The 15,306-nt window shown below is 40.6% G+C and overlaps 1 protein-coding gene across 1 annotated transcript in view; it reads left to right on the top strand.

The window, feature by feature from the left end:
* Positions 1 to 15,200, top strand: part of BEST3 (bestrophin 3) — a 46,510-nt gene extending 31,310 nt beyond the window's left edge. Inside the window, exon 9 of the mRNA XM_072655359.1 lies at positions 8,936 to 15,200. Coding sequence (XP_072511460.1) covers positions 8,936 to 9,866 — 931 coding nt within the window. The 3' untranslated portion in view covers positions 9,867 to 15,200. The remainder of the gene's footprint in view (positions 1 to 8,935) is intronic.
* The last annotated feature ends 106 nt before the right edge of the window (positions 15,201 to 15,306 follow it).

Genomic DNA, 15,306 nt, shown 5'->3' with positions numbered 1-15,306 from the left:
TTTCAGTTTTCTACAATCACTTCCATATATCTTAGATTTCTCCCCCTCTCTCCCTCACTTTCTGATGCTTTTCCTAGTACATGAAATGATACCCTACTAAGCTGAAAGTTAATTACACTGCCTTTCCTCTACCTCTACTCTATCTCTCCAGTGATATTTTTCTGCTGTTTCAGTTGTGCCTAACTCTTAGTGACCCCCACTTGGGGTTTTCTTGGCAAAAAATACTGGAGTGGTTTGCCATTTCCTTCTCCAACTCATTTTACAGATGAGGAAACTGAGACAAACAGAGTTAAGTGACTTGCCCAGGACAGATTTTAACTCAGGAAGACTCATCTTCCTGACACCAGAGCCAGCACTCCATCCACTGTACCATCTAGCTGTCCATTTCTCTACTAGTCAACCTATCTCTCCTATATCCCCCAAAATAGTCACACACACACACACACACACACACACACACACACACACAATCAGGCTTATTAAAATCATTCATTGAAACTATAGTTAATATATATTCTCTTACTCTGAGTTACTAGAAATGCAGTATAACATAGCATACAGTGTCCTGACCTTGGAATCTAGCAGACCTCACTTCAAATCCTCCTTTTGATCCTTCTTAGCAAAATAGTAGAGATAAATCACTTAATCTCTCTGAAACTAAGACACAGATGGGTAATAATTTGTATCACAAAAGCTGGATTGACACCAGGACAGCTAGCTTTTGGAGGAGACTCTATTAATATCTGACCTTTGTTACACTAACTTTTTAAAAAATGTACTGTTTTTGCAAGCTCTTAATCCTGGGGAAGTGGGTTTTTATTTTAATTAATTTTACCGTATCTTTTGTTCTACTAGTAAGCTTTCAATTCCATTCCTAAATGGGGAGGTCATTTTTTATGAATGTTCCCCATTTGATACCCATTTCCAGCTGTGTCATAGTCTAAGTCAGTTGAAATTACTGTTATCTTGCGATATCTGATATGTTATTCAGTTGTATCTGACTGTTCATGACCCCATTTGGTCACATGGACCCCATTTGGGGTTTTCTTTGCAAAGATAACTGGAGTGGTTTCATTTTCCAGATGAGGAAATGGAAGTAAACAAGGTTAAGTGACTTGTCCAGGGTCATACAGCTAGTTAAGTGTCTAAGGCCAGATTTGAACTCAAGAAAATGAGTCTTCCTGACTCCAGCTACCCTAACAACAACTCAGCTGAAATCACCATTACCTTGCATCAGCTGATATGCTACAACTCACTGAAAAGCTAGCATTGATCAGTATAAAAGACCTCAAGAGTTCTGCTTTTTTTGCCAACAAATTGCTGACATTTTTTCATTAGGATGAGTCTCAAGTTGGAAAGGAGATAAATTTGATGGTTCCTAAAATGTATTCTTAGATGACCTTACAAATCTATTTCCCAAAAATCCTCAAATACAATGGTGGCAAACATTCTATAACTTCATAAGCTTATTGGTTTGCTTTCAAATTCTACTGCTCGCTGATTCTGCCTTCTTGGTCTGCCCTCCGTGAGTCACTTAGGGCCCCATTGATTTTCTACAAATCTATAACCTCATATGATTTTTAAAAGGTTGCTTTCAAATCTAAATTTCTTTTAATAACAACCTGACTTCATAATTCTTCAGGGCATCCTTCTCATGACCTCTGAAAGCCCAGATAAATTTTTTTAAATGATCTAAAATTTTCTTCTGATCTTCTAACCTGATCTAATCAGAACAGTGGCTTGCTCAGTCATAATGGGATTTATATATCTCCTTCACGAATTGGGAAATGAGAAGCTAGCAAACAATGATGAAGATTGACATCACTGATGAGACCTAGCAAAAGAAGGGTGTGTGTTCATCCTTTGCTGCCGAGGAGGACCATGCCATCAGAGAAATGATGACATGACTTGCACTTGACTTTGTTTTTTTATAAGTGAGGGAGAGCTGTGCAGGTCACCAGCCTCACTTCTCCTCCGGAGCCATCTGAATCCAGTGACCAGATATTCATCAGGATGACTGGAGATGGTCCATGATGAGGCAATTGGGTTTAAGTGACTTGCCCAAGGTCACACAGCTAGTGAGTGTCAAGTGTCTGAGGTGAGATTGGAACTCAGGTCTTCCTGACTCCTGCACTGGTGCTCTATCCACTGCACCACCTAGCTGCCCAGCAAAAGAAGGAAGAGTTAGATGAAAGTCCTACCCTTCCCAATCCTTCAAGTTCTCCCCTCTATGAATTTTCTTTGAGTCCTGGGGTATTACCTGGATTTCATCCCAGTCATAGAGAGCCAGACCCACTAGGTAAGCAATATTCCAGGGAAAAAGTGAGAGTAAGCAGATTCCAGCTGGCTTCACTACATGGGAAAGGTTGCCACAATTTGTCCTGACAGCAGATGATACAAAATGAAACCCATGTGAAAGAGCATCCTTCCTTCCTCCCCTCTGCAGATGTCCAACTGTGAACATACAGCTCAAGAGGGATCCCCTCCCCAGGATCCCACAGTAATGGATCTGGAACATTCCTTGGGAAATGGGAAAGTGGCAAGAGTCTCAATCTTTTTTCTTTTTCTTCCCTTTGTTCTGTGTCCAGTTAAAACAAATTCTCCCGTTTTTTTTCTTTCAGTCTCTATCTCTGCACTGTCTGTGTTTACCATTCAACAGCATTTTACAAGTGTTTATTGGACCTCTTGTCAGAACTCTCTACTGCAAAGGCTTTTTTGTTTGTTTTTAAATAAGGGATCATATTTTAAAAGGGAAGAAGGGAAAGTGCAATGGATAAAGCCCTTGCCCTGGAGTCAGGAGGACCTAAGTTCAAATCCAACCTCTGATCATTACTAGCTGTGTGACCCTGAGCAAGTTCCTTAACTCCAATTGCTTCCCCCACCCCAAATAAATAAAAAAGGGAGCCCAGATCATGTAAAACTGATGGATAAAACTGAACACAAGTGTACTGGGTAGATTTCAAATCAGATACTAGGTATATGACTGTGTGACTCTGGACAAGTCACTTAATTTCTGTCTGCCTCAGTTTGTTCATCTGTAAAATGCAGATAATAATAGCACCTACCTCCCAGTGTGGTTGTATAGATCAAATGAGATAATACTTGTAAAATACTTTATAAATATTAAAGTGCTTATATAAGTGCCAGCTGTTATTATGTTTAGATTGGGATAATGGCAAAGAAACTGGTTTTTCACATTGTCAAAGTGCAATGTGTATCCAAGGGTACTTAGAGTTGCCATATTGTTGGGGGTTTTTGTCAAAACATATTTATGATGATAAATTTCAATCAGTAAACAAAATATTGGCTTCATGACTCAACAACCCCAGTAAAAGGCCACCATGGAAGTGTTATGGAGGCCAATATAAAAACTAACAGTGAAGGAAAAAGATGATAAGACATTTTATTTAATATGGCAGTTGAGGTTGGCAGCTGTGATCATGTATAGCAGCAGAGATATAACTAAGATTGGGGTGCCTGGGCTTTGCTACTGGTGACCAAGAGGTATACTTTCTTGCAATGGTTCTCTGATTCATGATCTTCCTATGGCCCCAGATTGCATGTATGGTGCCACCACCACCACCCAGTCTCTTGGGTGCTCGGAGTTGCTAGGCTGACACTGTAATACCCCTTTCCTGGCCCTTTGTACCCTTTCTAAGATTTGGGAGAAGGGAAGGAATATTCAGACCAGACTCGCTGGGTGACTATTTTATCAGGCTCTATTTTTGAATGATTTTCGCTAAATTTTTAACTAACTCACATAATCTAAAAACTAACTATTCCTAGGTCAAAAATGACAGGCAAGAACCATCCTGGGGACTCAGATTAAAGAGACAAAACCTTCTGTTCTTGGTGGCATGTGTTTATCTCTGGTGCCTGACACCATGGCTTATAACAGAGTAAAGCCAACATTTGCTTTTTCTGGCTGCCCGCTGCGAAAGATGAGAAAGGGCAGTGTATAGAGGAAAGTACACTGGAATTGGAATCAGAGGTCCTGTTTTGTGGGGCAGGCCTGACTCCACCTAGTTCAGTGGTCTAGGTTTGGGACTGGAATGAAATGAAACACTCTTAGATCATCTGAAATGTAACAAAAGAGAGTTTGCTTAACCATAGCAGGGAAAGGGAAAGTCAGCAAGGATCCAGTTTTGGTTCAGAAAAGGCATATGGTAAATACAGGATGCAGTAAAGACAGAGCTGACTTTAGAGTAATGAAGACTTCAAAATCTTACCTCTGACAGATATTGAATTTGTGACCCTGGGTAAGTCACTTAACTTCTTAAGACCCTTAGTCAAACAAGTCTCTAAGACAGTGAGTTGTAGTTTATCTGCTTTAATAGAGTTTTCTCACAAAAAAACCAACTTCTTCCCTGAAAGAAAAATAGATAGATAGATAGATAGATAGATAGATAGATAGATAGATAGATAGAGAGATAGATTGATAGATAGATAGAGAGAGAGAGAGAGAGACAGAGAGAGACAGAGAGAGACAGAGAGAGAGAGAGAGATAGATAGATAGATGGATAGATTGATTTGGTCTGGACCTGTGATTTTATTGATATGGTAGGAACGTCTAGCATTTGGAAACTTCCTTTATACATGTAAACCAGCAACAGGTATGATTTTTAGAGAGCTGTTCTGTGCTTAGAGAGATTAAGTGAATTACTCTTGATCACTCAACCAGTATGTGCCGAGTCAGGGCTGGCCTTCTTTCCACTACAATACATTATGTCTCTTTTTGAATAAAGAGAATCATCTATAAAGGCATTCATTAATTTTTTGCAAATCCTGCAGAATACAACCCAATTAGTGCAAATAATGAATCCCCTGAAGTGGTTGCATTATTCAAATTCACACTGCTTATTTCCATAAGGCTAGAACCAATGGGCAGGAAGGTGGTACACTGGGCTTGGTGTCAGGAAGACTCATCTTCTTGAGTTCAAATCTGGCCTCAGACACTTACTAGTTGGTTGACCCTGGGTAAATCACTTTGCCCTGTTTGCCTCAGTTTCCTCATCTGTAAAATGAGCTGGAGAGGGAAATGGCAAACCATTCTAGTATTTTTACCAAGAAAACTCCAAATGGGGTCATTAAGAGTTGGACATGATTGAACAAAATAACTAATTACTATATTTTACATAACTAAAATTTCAAATGGTGTGAATTCAAATACATAGGACCCAGCTATATCGTAGATCTATAATGGAAACAGAACTCAGAAATCACCTAGTCCAACCCTTTTATTTTACAAATGAAGGATGGGGCAGCTAGGTGGTGCAGTGGATAGAGCAGGAGTCAGGAAGACCTGAGTTCAAATCTCACCTCAGACACTTGACACTCACTAGCTGTGTGACCTTGGGCAAGTCACTTAACTCCAATTGCCTCATCCTGGGTCATCTCCAGTCATCCTGATGAATATCTGGTTACTGGATTCAGATGGCTCTGGAGGAGAAGTGAAGCTGGTGACCTGTACAGCCCTCCCTCACTCAAAAATAAAGTCAAGTGCAAGTCATGTCATTATTTCTCAGATGGCATGGTCTTCTTCAGCAACAAAGGACGAACACACACAAATGAAGGAACTGAGGCCCATGGTGGCTAATTGACTTTGCCAAGGTCATAAGACAATCTTGGGCCAAATTTGAATTCAGGACACCAGTGTTCTTCCCCATCCACCATGAGGCCTTCCTATGCCAAGTGGCTTTCTTACTTTTTTATATAGGCTTGGGCATGGCCATTTAGGTAAGCCTTGTAGAGTCTACTGCTGTAGAGTCCACCAGATTCCATCGCTTCCAGGATAAATAGAAAATGACAGAGATCTCCAACTTGACCTGAGTCCCAGGACAAATAGTGGAGAATCTTACTGATCTATTGACCTTGTCTCATCTTCAGTTTCCTCAGTTGGTAACTGAATCCCATGACCCAGGAGCTGACCTCACACAACCTTACAGGCTGAGCTAGCGTGACAGCCACTCAGTCATGAGTCATGTTTCTATAGCCTGATGTAATAGGATCCTACCAGTGTGCAGCTCATCACGGGTCAGTGGGACCCATGGCTGGATTTCGAGAACAGCAGCCAACTCTCTACTCCAACCCCAAGCATTGCTATAGAAGGACACCACTGGGAGAGTTAGCTAATTGATCATTCCAGTTGCTGGGTTTTTATTCATACGTACAGAAGAATAGTTTCCCTCTTACCTACTTTCTTCTTTTCTTCCTGGTTTCTCCCATGACATTTTCCTCGTTATCCTTCATGTCACATGCATTGTGCCTGGCAGATTTCATTTTTTCCCATGATGATAGTGCAGCTACTACAAGGTTAACAACTTAATAACTGGCATTTCTAGCACTTCCTGAGGGAGCCATCATGATTTCAATATAAGCCTTGGGTAAAGCAGAAGGAATTCTAAGTTCCTCACCAAGGTTATAAGGCAGCAGAGAGACAATTTGGCCAAGTTTCACTTTCACCATAAATATAAAACCTGACGCTGCTAGGAAACAAAACATACATTAATGAAACATTTTTTAACCTGAAGAAGTGATTGGATCATAGAATTAAACCTGGAAGGGACCTCAGATGTCATCACATCCAACTGCCTCGTTTTAGAGATGAGGGAACTGAGGCACAAAGATGGTAAGTAACTTGCCCAGGGTCACACAGCTAGTAAGTGGCAGAGGCAGGATCTGAACCCAGGTCTTCCTGACTTCAAATACAACACTCCAAATGCTATACTACCTACCTTCTAATCAAGTTTAATCGAGATGGTACCCTGGGCCTGTGGTATCAAAGTCAAATAGAAAAAGAGGTGACTAAACAGTACTACCTGAAGCATATTGACTTAGAAAATCACACCATAGGCAGTGCTGTGGATGGAGAACCAGACCTGAAATCAAAAGGACCTGAGTTCAAATCTAGCCTCAGACACTTACTAGCTGTGTGACCCTGGGCAAGTTACTTAATCCCATTTGCCTCCCTCTTTAAGAAAAAGAAAATCACATATCCATATGTTCTATTATATTTTTATTTATTTTGTGAAATACTTCCTAATTACATTGTAATCTAGGTCAGCTCTCGGCATGTTGTGGGCCACTAGGCTCTGACCTGAGCTCTTACATAGAACTAAAACATAGAATTAAAGCTGGAAGGACCTTAAATGTCATAAAGTCTAACCTATCCATTTTATAGATGAGGAAACGGAGATACAGAGGTGTTAAGATGTTATAGACATGAAGACATGGCTTAGTCCACCAATGGCCCTTTTGGCTCAAACAGTCTACAATTCTGATTTTATTTCTCCTTTCTTCATCCGTGCTTACAAATAGCTTGCTGTTCTTGTTCGCCTTCCTCACAATGATCTCATAAGATAAGCAGTTATAGGTATATTGGTATATTATCTCCCCTTAGAGGTAAAGAAACTGAGATTCAAAAAGGTTGTGTCAGAGCTGAAATTTAAACCAAGTTCTCAGGATTCCTTTTCCATAATACTAGGTTCTTTCTTATTAAGCAGACAGGAACTTGAAATATTTAACAGGATCGTGGGGATTTGAGGAACACAATCCCACTAGGTCATTCACTAAGGAAAACCCCCTGAAAGTGTATACATGAGCACACAGGGAATTCATCTTTTTGATGAACTTGTTGTTTTTAAAAGTTCCATTGTAGTAAACTACATATGCATATAGTAGGGCTATATTCAAGGGGATTTATTTCTTTGGAAATCTTTCTTTCTTTCTTTTTGGTTGATTGTGAAGTGTTGGAAACATGTTGGGAGGTAGCAGGGGAAAGGGAACAGATGTTTCTTTCTGAATAGTAAAAACCTACGTTTCCTAAGTTAATATTGGCACTTTAGGAAAAAACACCCCAACTCATTCAATTACTTTCCGACTTTCTCACTAGTCTTTTCACACAACTTTCCAAATCCTGTCTTAGTACAGCTAGGTGGCACAGTGGATAGAACATTGGACTCAGGGATACGAGTTCAAATTTAGCTTCAGATCCTTACTGGGCAAGTCACTTAACCTCTGTCTGCCTCAGTTTCCTCACCTGTAAAATGGAGATAATAATAGCGTCTATCTCCCAGGGTTGATGGGAGGATCAAATTTATAGATAATATTTGTACAACATTTTTCAAACCTCAAAGTTCTATATAAATGCTAGCTTTTATACCCAGATCCTGCTCCATAAATACCTCCCCCATCCCATTGTACCCTCTTAGAATCTTTCCTGCTTATAGCATTTCCTCAAATACTAGTGTTTCACCCTTAAGATTATTTTTATTTTCCAAAAACAGTTATTCCTTCCACATTGCAACTTTTCCCAGCATGGTTTCCATGGACCTGCAGGTCAGCATAAGAAATTAAATGGGAGTCTACGGAGTTTTGTGGAAGCTGCAGACAATATACAAAGGCCAGAAAAAGTTTAGAAACTCAGAAATGCATAAAACATATGTACAGTATTGTATCATATCAACATATTTCTATCTTTTAATACCATAATAATTCAAACTTCTTCTCTGGTACAAAAAGAAGGCCCAAAAATTTTCCGCATCGCAGGGACCGTAAATGAAAGGGATAGGTACTTTGTATATACTTGCAAGTAAACATGTTGTTTGTCTTTCTTGGTAGGATGCTAAATTTTTGAAAGTAGAGACTACTACATAGGATGATAGAGTTAGAGCTGGAAAAGACCTTAGAGGTCATGAATCCAGCACGTTCATTTTACAGATGGGGAAACTGAGGCACAGAGAGGTTAAGTAGTCGACTTGTCCATGGTCTAAGACAGTTTTTGAACACTTTCTGATTCAATGTCCAGAATTCAATCTCCTCCTACCAGTGCCTGACACAGAGCCTGGTACCTAATAAGCAATTTAAAATTGTGAGTAGCTGCTTGACTCTGCATTCAAAGCTACCCTTACTAACGCCCTATCACTGGATGTTTCAGGCTGTCGGGATCCTACTTCCCTGGTGGGGAAGAGTGGCTCTTGGATGATGAGAAACACGCGCCACGACGCTCAGTGATAAGGAAAGTCAAACGTTTCTTGAGTGTCCATGAACACCCGACGAGCCCAGTGCGGCGGCATTACGGGAGGCAGGCCAGCGACAGCTCCATGTTCTTCCCAACAAGCGACCTGGGCCATATCAGAGGGCTGCTGGACGTCCCTCCCAGAGACCGCCACCGCGCGCCGCGGCCCAAGAAGAAGCCAGATCCTGATGAGAGCAGTGCCAAGCTTCGCTCCAGCATCGGAGACCTGTCTGTGATCAGAGAGACCAGCCGGACAAGCACTTTAATGAGCCTGACCCCGCAGTCCAGCGTCAGCGCCTCCCCAACAAAAACGACCCTTCAAGTACCAGAAGTGCTGGTCACTTCGCCAGATATTTCATCGCCCACCTCGCTGGACAGCTACCAGCCAAGCCCCACGACTTCCTTCTCAGACTCTTTGCTTTCAGAAGCTCAGTCGATTAGAACTGAACAGCCAGCTGACCCTGTGGATTCCAATCCGCCCGCTCCACAGAAGACACAGGTCGTTTCACCTGAAACTGAAGCCCAGATGCTGGAGTTTGCATTTGAGGACAGCGCTGAGGAAAAGCACCCGCAAAGGTGGAGCCTCCCCGGATTTCTGGAGTCTAGTCAAACCTCCCTCTCAGGACAAAGTCCAGAGCCTACTGCCCTTGAAACGATTCTTTTTCTAGATACAGAAACATCCTCGCAGTCCAGCGGAATTAACTTCGTGGCTGCCCCTCAGACTTCTCCAGATGTTCATTATTTATTAGAACAGCTGGACACCAAAGAAACAGATATCACGGACTTCAATAACGAGCAACCCGAAGCGTCACCGAAAGGAAAGTCAGATGGTTCTGGGATCTGGTTCTAGCTTAAGACTCTTGAACAGTTCTCCCTCTCCTCCCCCCTCGCCTCAGGAACTCACTTGGGCTAAAAAAATTGAGTCATCACAATCATGATATTCTGTGATCTATTAAAACTTTCAGAAGAGGGGACATAAATTTTCTGAAGAAGAAAAAAATTAATCAGGAGACATTTTTTAAAGTTCCTACTATGTGCCAGGCACTGTACCAGGTGCTGAGGATGCTAGCTAGCATTTTTTAGTAAAAAAAAAACAAAACAAAACAAAACAAAAACAAATATTACTTATCATAGAGTTGTTTCCATGAAAGTTATGCAGACTTCAGTATCATAGCTTTCTAACTAAACAATCTGTCCAAGCAAAACAATGAAAAACAAAGCACTTGGTTCACTCCTTTCCTTTGCCATGTCCTTAAAAATGGCTTTTTCAAGATTCCTCTCCACCGTTGGCTCTGTATGTGGAAGGTGCTATCAACCTAACCACTCCATCTTGTACTTTGTTATGTTTTACTATTATCTCACCCGCATTGTCTCATCAACAGACTCTCCAGTGATTTTTTTCCTCTTCAATTTCCTTCTCCATTTTAAGATCTTTTTTCTTTTCCAAATTTTACTCTCCTGTCTTTTTATTTCTCACTCCCCTGTTGCCTTTTATATCCTTGGTCCCTCTCTGGATCTAGGGAACTTTAAATCTGTCCTCTGCTTGATCGTTTTTCTTTCACATTTTTGGTATGGTTTGTCTTTCTCTAACTCTGTTACTTATTAGTTAGGGATTAGGATAAGGAGGGACTGTGTCTCTGATTTCCAGGTGAGAAAACTTTATTGGTGTAGCTCAGCACCTACTCTCCAATTTATAGTCTTAAAGACCCTGGAGAGCTTAACATGCTTGCCCAGGGTCACACAGGTGGGATTTAAACCCAGATCTTCCTGGCTTCAAAGCTGGATCTCTAGCAACTGTGCCAAGCTACCTCTCCTCTACTGTATTGTTAAAGTTAATAATTATACTAATAGTAATAAGAACTGGATCTGTGATTTCAGTAGGGAACTTCTTACAATGTAACCAGTGTGACAGGGAACTCTGAAGTGAGAAAATTCCCTTTCCCAATGCAGTCAGTGGTATGTAATCTCCCAGATGAATAAACTCCTACAAATGCAGCAAGCCATGTAGGGAACTTTCAGAGGAGGAAATTCTTTACCAATGCAGGTGAGTATCCTTTCTGTAACTTACATCCTCGAGCCCCAATAGGTTAAATGACTTTGCCCAGGGTCACTCAGCCAGGATGGAACAGAGGTGAGGCTGGAATCCAGGCCTTCCTAGCTCTGAGTCTGGTTGTCAAACCACTATACTATTTTGATTTTTAATAATATTAATGAGTAATGGCACAGACTCACTCCTGCATAATCCAATTTCTCAGTAAAATGTCAACAAGCCTAATTTCCTACCTCCCAATCCCAAAATGGAGATGTAGGAGGCAGTGGCCAGCTACTAGCTACTTATATACTATTACAATTTCTTACTGGTTCCGCTCTTTGGTCTTAAACACTAAGGGAAGTTGGCATCAATTAAAATCTTATTTTTCAGGAACTACTGGGAAAAACCCTACATTTTAGGGGTTTGTTTTTCTCCAGAACTTAGAATAGGATTCCCAATCACCTGGTTACTTGGGACCACTTACTGCATACACTGAGCCTGGCTCCATGTTCCACTCTCAGCACTTTTTGATGATTATATTGGCACAGGGAGACTGAGCTGGTTTAGGACCACATAAGAGAGTAGCAAGATTCAAACCCAGTCCCTTTGTCTCCAAACCCAATAGTCTATTTCAAAATTTAGTTATTCAGGCCAAGATGACATTTGTTCAGTCATAGCTGACTCTTTGTGACCATATTTGGGGTTTTCTTGGCAAAGATACTGGAATGGTTTGCCATTTCCTTCTCCAGCTCATTTATTTTACAGATGAGGAAAACAGTTAAGTGACTTGCCCAGGATCACACAGCTAGTAAATGTCTGAAGCCAGATTTGAACTCAGGTCTTCTGACTCTAGGACCAGCACTCTATCCACTGTGCCACCTAGCTGCCTCGGGATGATAAATTAGCCATAAATGGAATCAGCATAATTTGTGAAGAAGCTACTTGTGTGACCTAGAGCAACACATCTGACTTCCCCCGGCTTCTTTTTCCTTTTCAGTATAGTTTGTGTCTCAATCTAGATGACCTCTTAAGATTCTCTCCATTTCTAAATCTATTATCCTATTATCTTATAATCTTATTAACATTTGAATACCTGCTTCGTTGCTCACCTCTGTTTTCTTCTTTTTCTTCTGCATCTGTACTCACAGGGGGAAAAATGTGTTTGAACCTTTCTTCTATCAAAGTTGATACAATAGGTGTCAACTGTTCTTCAGAAACCCTGGTCTCCCACATCAGCCTCCCACTTTTTCCTTTTTCTGAAGACAGGATGAGTCAGATTCTGAGCCCATTTAACTCTAGGAAACTTCATCTCAGAATTCACTTTTTTAATTTTGTAAAAGACTAGAGAAGCATGAGAACAATTGCTCTCTCATTCAAGATGGAGTCCTTCCCCTTCCCCCCATCTAGTACAAGTACCAATTCAAACATTTAGCTGGTTTTTTCAATGCCTTCCTTTTATCCCCAGCATTTTATGTCCTTCCAGAGCTCTGGAAACTTCAACCCTTTGACTCAATGGTCATATGTGCTTGGAGTATGACCAACTTGAAAAACTACCAACTCAGCTCTGCTCCCTGTGGTGACCTTGTGCCCAAAACAAAGAATTTGGTGAGGTCAACAGCTATTTGGAACATCCTATTACTTTCCCAAGTCCAGGACCTGGTCCCATTTAACCTTACACTGGAAGTGTGAAGCCAGAATTTAGTGAGGTGTAATACCACTTATTCTGTTCCTGAATCCTAAGACTATATTCAGAACTTGTTCAAGAAAGAAAGAAAAAAAGCATGAAGTATGTACATCCTCTCCCCTTCTCCAACCTTTACTGCATCCTTCTCTCTATCAATCATCTTCTATCTCCTTTTCCTCAGAACCCACTGCCCACATGAAGAACTCAGCAGAGTTATAGAAAGTTTTCATTAAAAATAGAAAGAAACATAAACTGAGTCATCAGAAAAGAACTTTGCATTTTAATTTTGGAATAAGACACCTTTTTCAGCATTGTTCTTTTTCTCTCTCTACTTCATCCTCCAGATGAATTGCCCTCTCCCTCACATTTTTTCAAAAACTTGGTCACTATCAAAATGTACTCATTATGTGCCTACTACGTAGCTCTGTTTTTGATGAAGACTGGAAAGACTTGCACCTCTGGATATGGCGTCTCCTTTGTCCTTCAAAGCCTCCTTACTTCCCAGTCTTACAAACACTATTCAGAAGCCTTTTTCAATATTCATATATATTTGTGAGCTTCTTCCTCACCTGTGCAGCTCAGTTTTTTCTTTTTTTTTCTTTTCAACTCCTTGCATTTGACTTATTATTAATGCTTTTTTTTTTAGGGGCAGATAGGTGGTGCAGTGGATAGAGCACCAGCACAGGAGTCAAGAGGACCTGAGTTCCAATCTCACCTCAGACACTTGACACTCACTAGCTGTGTGACCTTGGGCAAGTCACTTAACCCCAATTGCCTCATCCTGGGTCATCTCCAGTCATCCTGATGAATATCTGGTCACTGGATTCAGATGGCTCTGGAGGAGCAGTGAGGCTGGTGACCTGCACAGCCCTCCCTCACTCAAAACAAAGTCAAGTGCAAGTCATGTCATTATTTCTCAGATGGCATGGTCTTCTTCAGCAACAAAGGACGAACACACAAGAAATGCTTTTCACTACTTCTGTCACTCACCACAGAAATCCAGATCCGTAGGGATAGGTAGAAGTATAGCTACTATTCACACAAAAGATTTTTGTACTTAGAGAAGGGGAAAGGAGGGTCAGGAATTCACCTGAAGTGAGATAAAGAAATAATGCCATATAGAGAAATGCCATGCAGCTAAAGTGTTAGTGGCTTACTGCTGGAGAGCAGGACACAGAACCAAGAAGGTGTGGCCACTGCAGGAAGGAAGCACATCTTGGCACCCTCTAACTTTTAGCACTTTGGATTCTAGTCCAAGTTGCTCCACTCTATTTACACTCTGCTTCTACTTAACCAACCCAGTTTCCTTCTATGTCCCACTACTTGAATCAATCCCTCAGTGCAATTCTTGAACTAGACCATAGCAAAATTTTAATGATGCTTTCGCCACCAATTTGTCTAGAGGCTAGAGCCCAGTAAGTTTATAGCTCTAGGGTTACGTGAATGCCTAATCTCACACACCTTGTTCCTTAGGTAATTAGAAATAATAATCTAAACCTTCAAGAAAGCTAAATAATGATCAAATCCATCTATTCCTCCCTTCTCAAAATCTTGCTCATCATCAACATCAAACTTTGTTGAACTCTTGTGCAGGGCACAAGGTTAGATATCAATGGATTCTACTTAAGACTGGCAAGGATTTAAAATCACTTTAGTCATTTGAAATTCTCCTAGCTACTTCCCACTTTGTTGGTTCTCTGAGCCCTAAGTGTAGCCATATGGAAAGCAACTACTAGTCTGCTGGCATTGCCACTGAAGACAGGATTGAAACAAATAATAAATCCCAGGATTGCCCTCTCATTGCAAGGTCCTCTAGGTTCTAGGATAAGGATATACAGAGCAGTAGGGGGAGAAAGCTATAGTTATGGCACTGAAATCCATTAACCAGAAGGACAGGTCCTTTAACATGAATGGAATTGGTTGGTTGGTAGCAGTTTCCCTGGGAATTTTCCTATATGTCATATTATATATATTATATATTATACACACATACATATATACATATATGTGGCCAACTCTCCCCTGGAAGTTTGAAGGAGAAAAATTAAAGCCTTTATATGAATTAAGGGTAGCAATATGGAGAGACTAGAAGAAATGAAACTGACAGCTAGTTAAATTCTATTTGCAGTCATGGTGCATATGTAGGCTGATAAAAATACTTCTTTCTCTTTATCATATTATACTTGCTGACACGACACATTTTAAGTCTCAAGATCATGAGCCAGAGAACCTGGATCCTTGAAGGTTCCCAATTACAGGACTCCTAGCAAGTATCATCTGAGTGATGTTTGAAATGTCTTTGAGATCATGTGTATAGTGGTCTGAAATTATAGTAAATGTTAATGATGGGAACAGAATTATGCCTCTTAAGCACATATGACTTAATAAATTGTGTCAAGAAATGACAACATCCATGCTGTTGCTGAACAACTGACAAATATGTTCCTTGTTTTGGACCAAATAAACAAAACTGGTATTAACTACTTTTATAGAAATGATTCATTTTTAGAATAAAGTGGTTGGTGTGAATGTATGAAACAACCCCAAAGAGACCTCAGGTTCAGAATTCATAGT

This window comes from Notamacropus eugenii, chromosome 3 (genome assembly GCF_028372415.1).
Source record: "Notamacropus eugenii isolate mMacEug1 chromosome 3, mMacEug1.pri_v2, whole genome shotgun sequence".
NCBI classification, from domain to species: domain Eukaryota; kingdom Metazoa; phylum Chordata; class Mammalia; order Diprotodontia; family Macropodidae; genus Notamacropus; species Notamacropus eugenii.
This window is presented reverse-complemented; position numbering and strand designations above follow the sequence as displayed.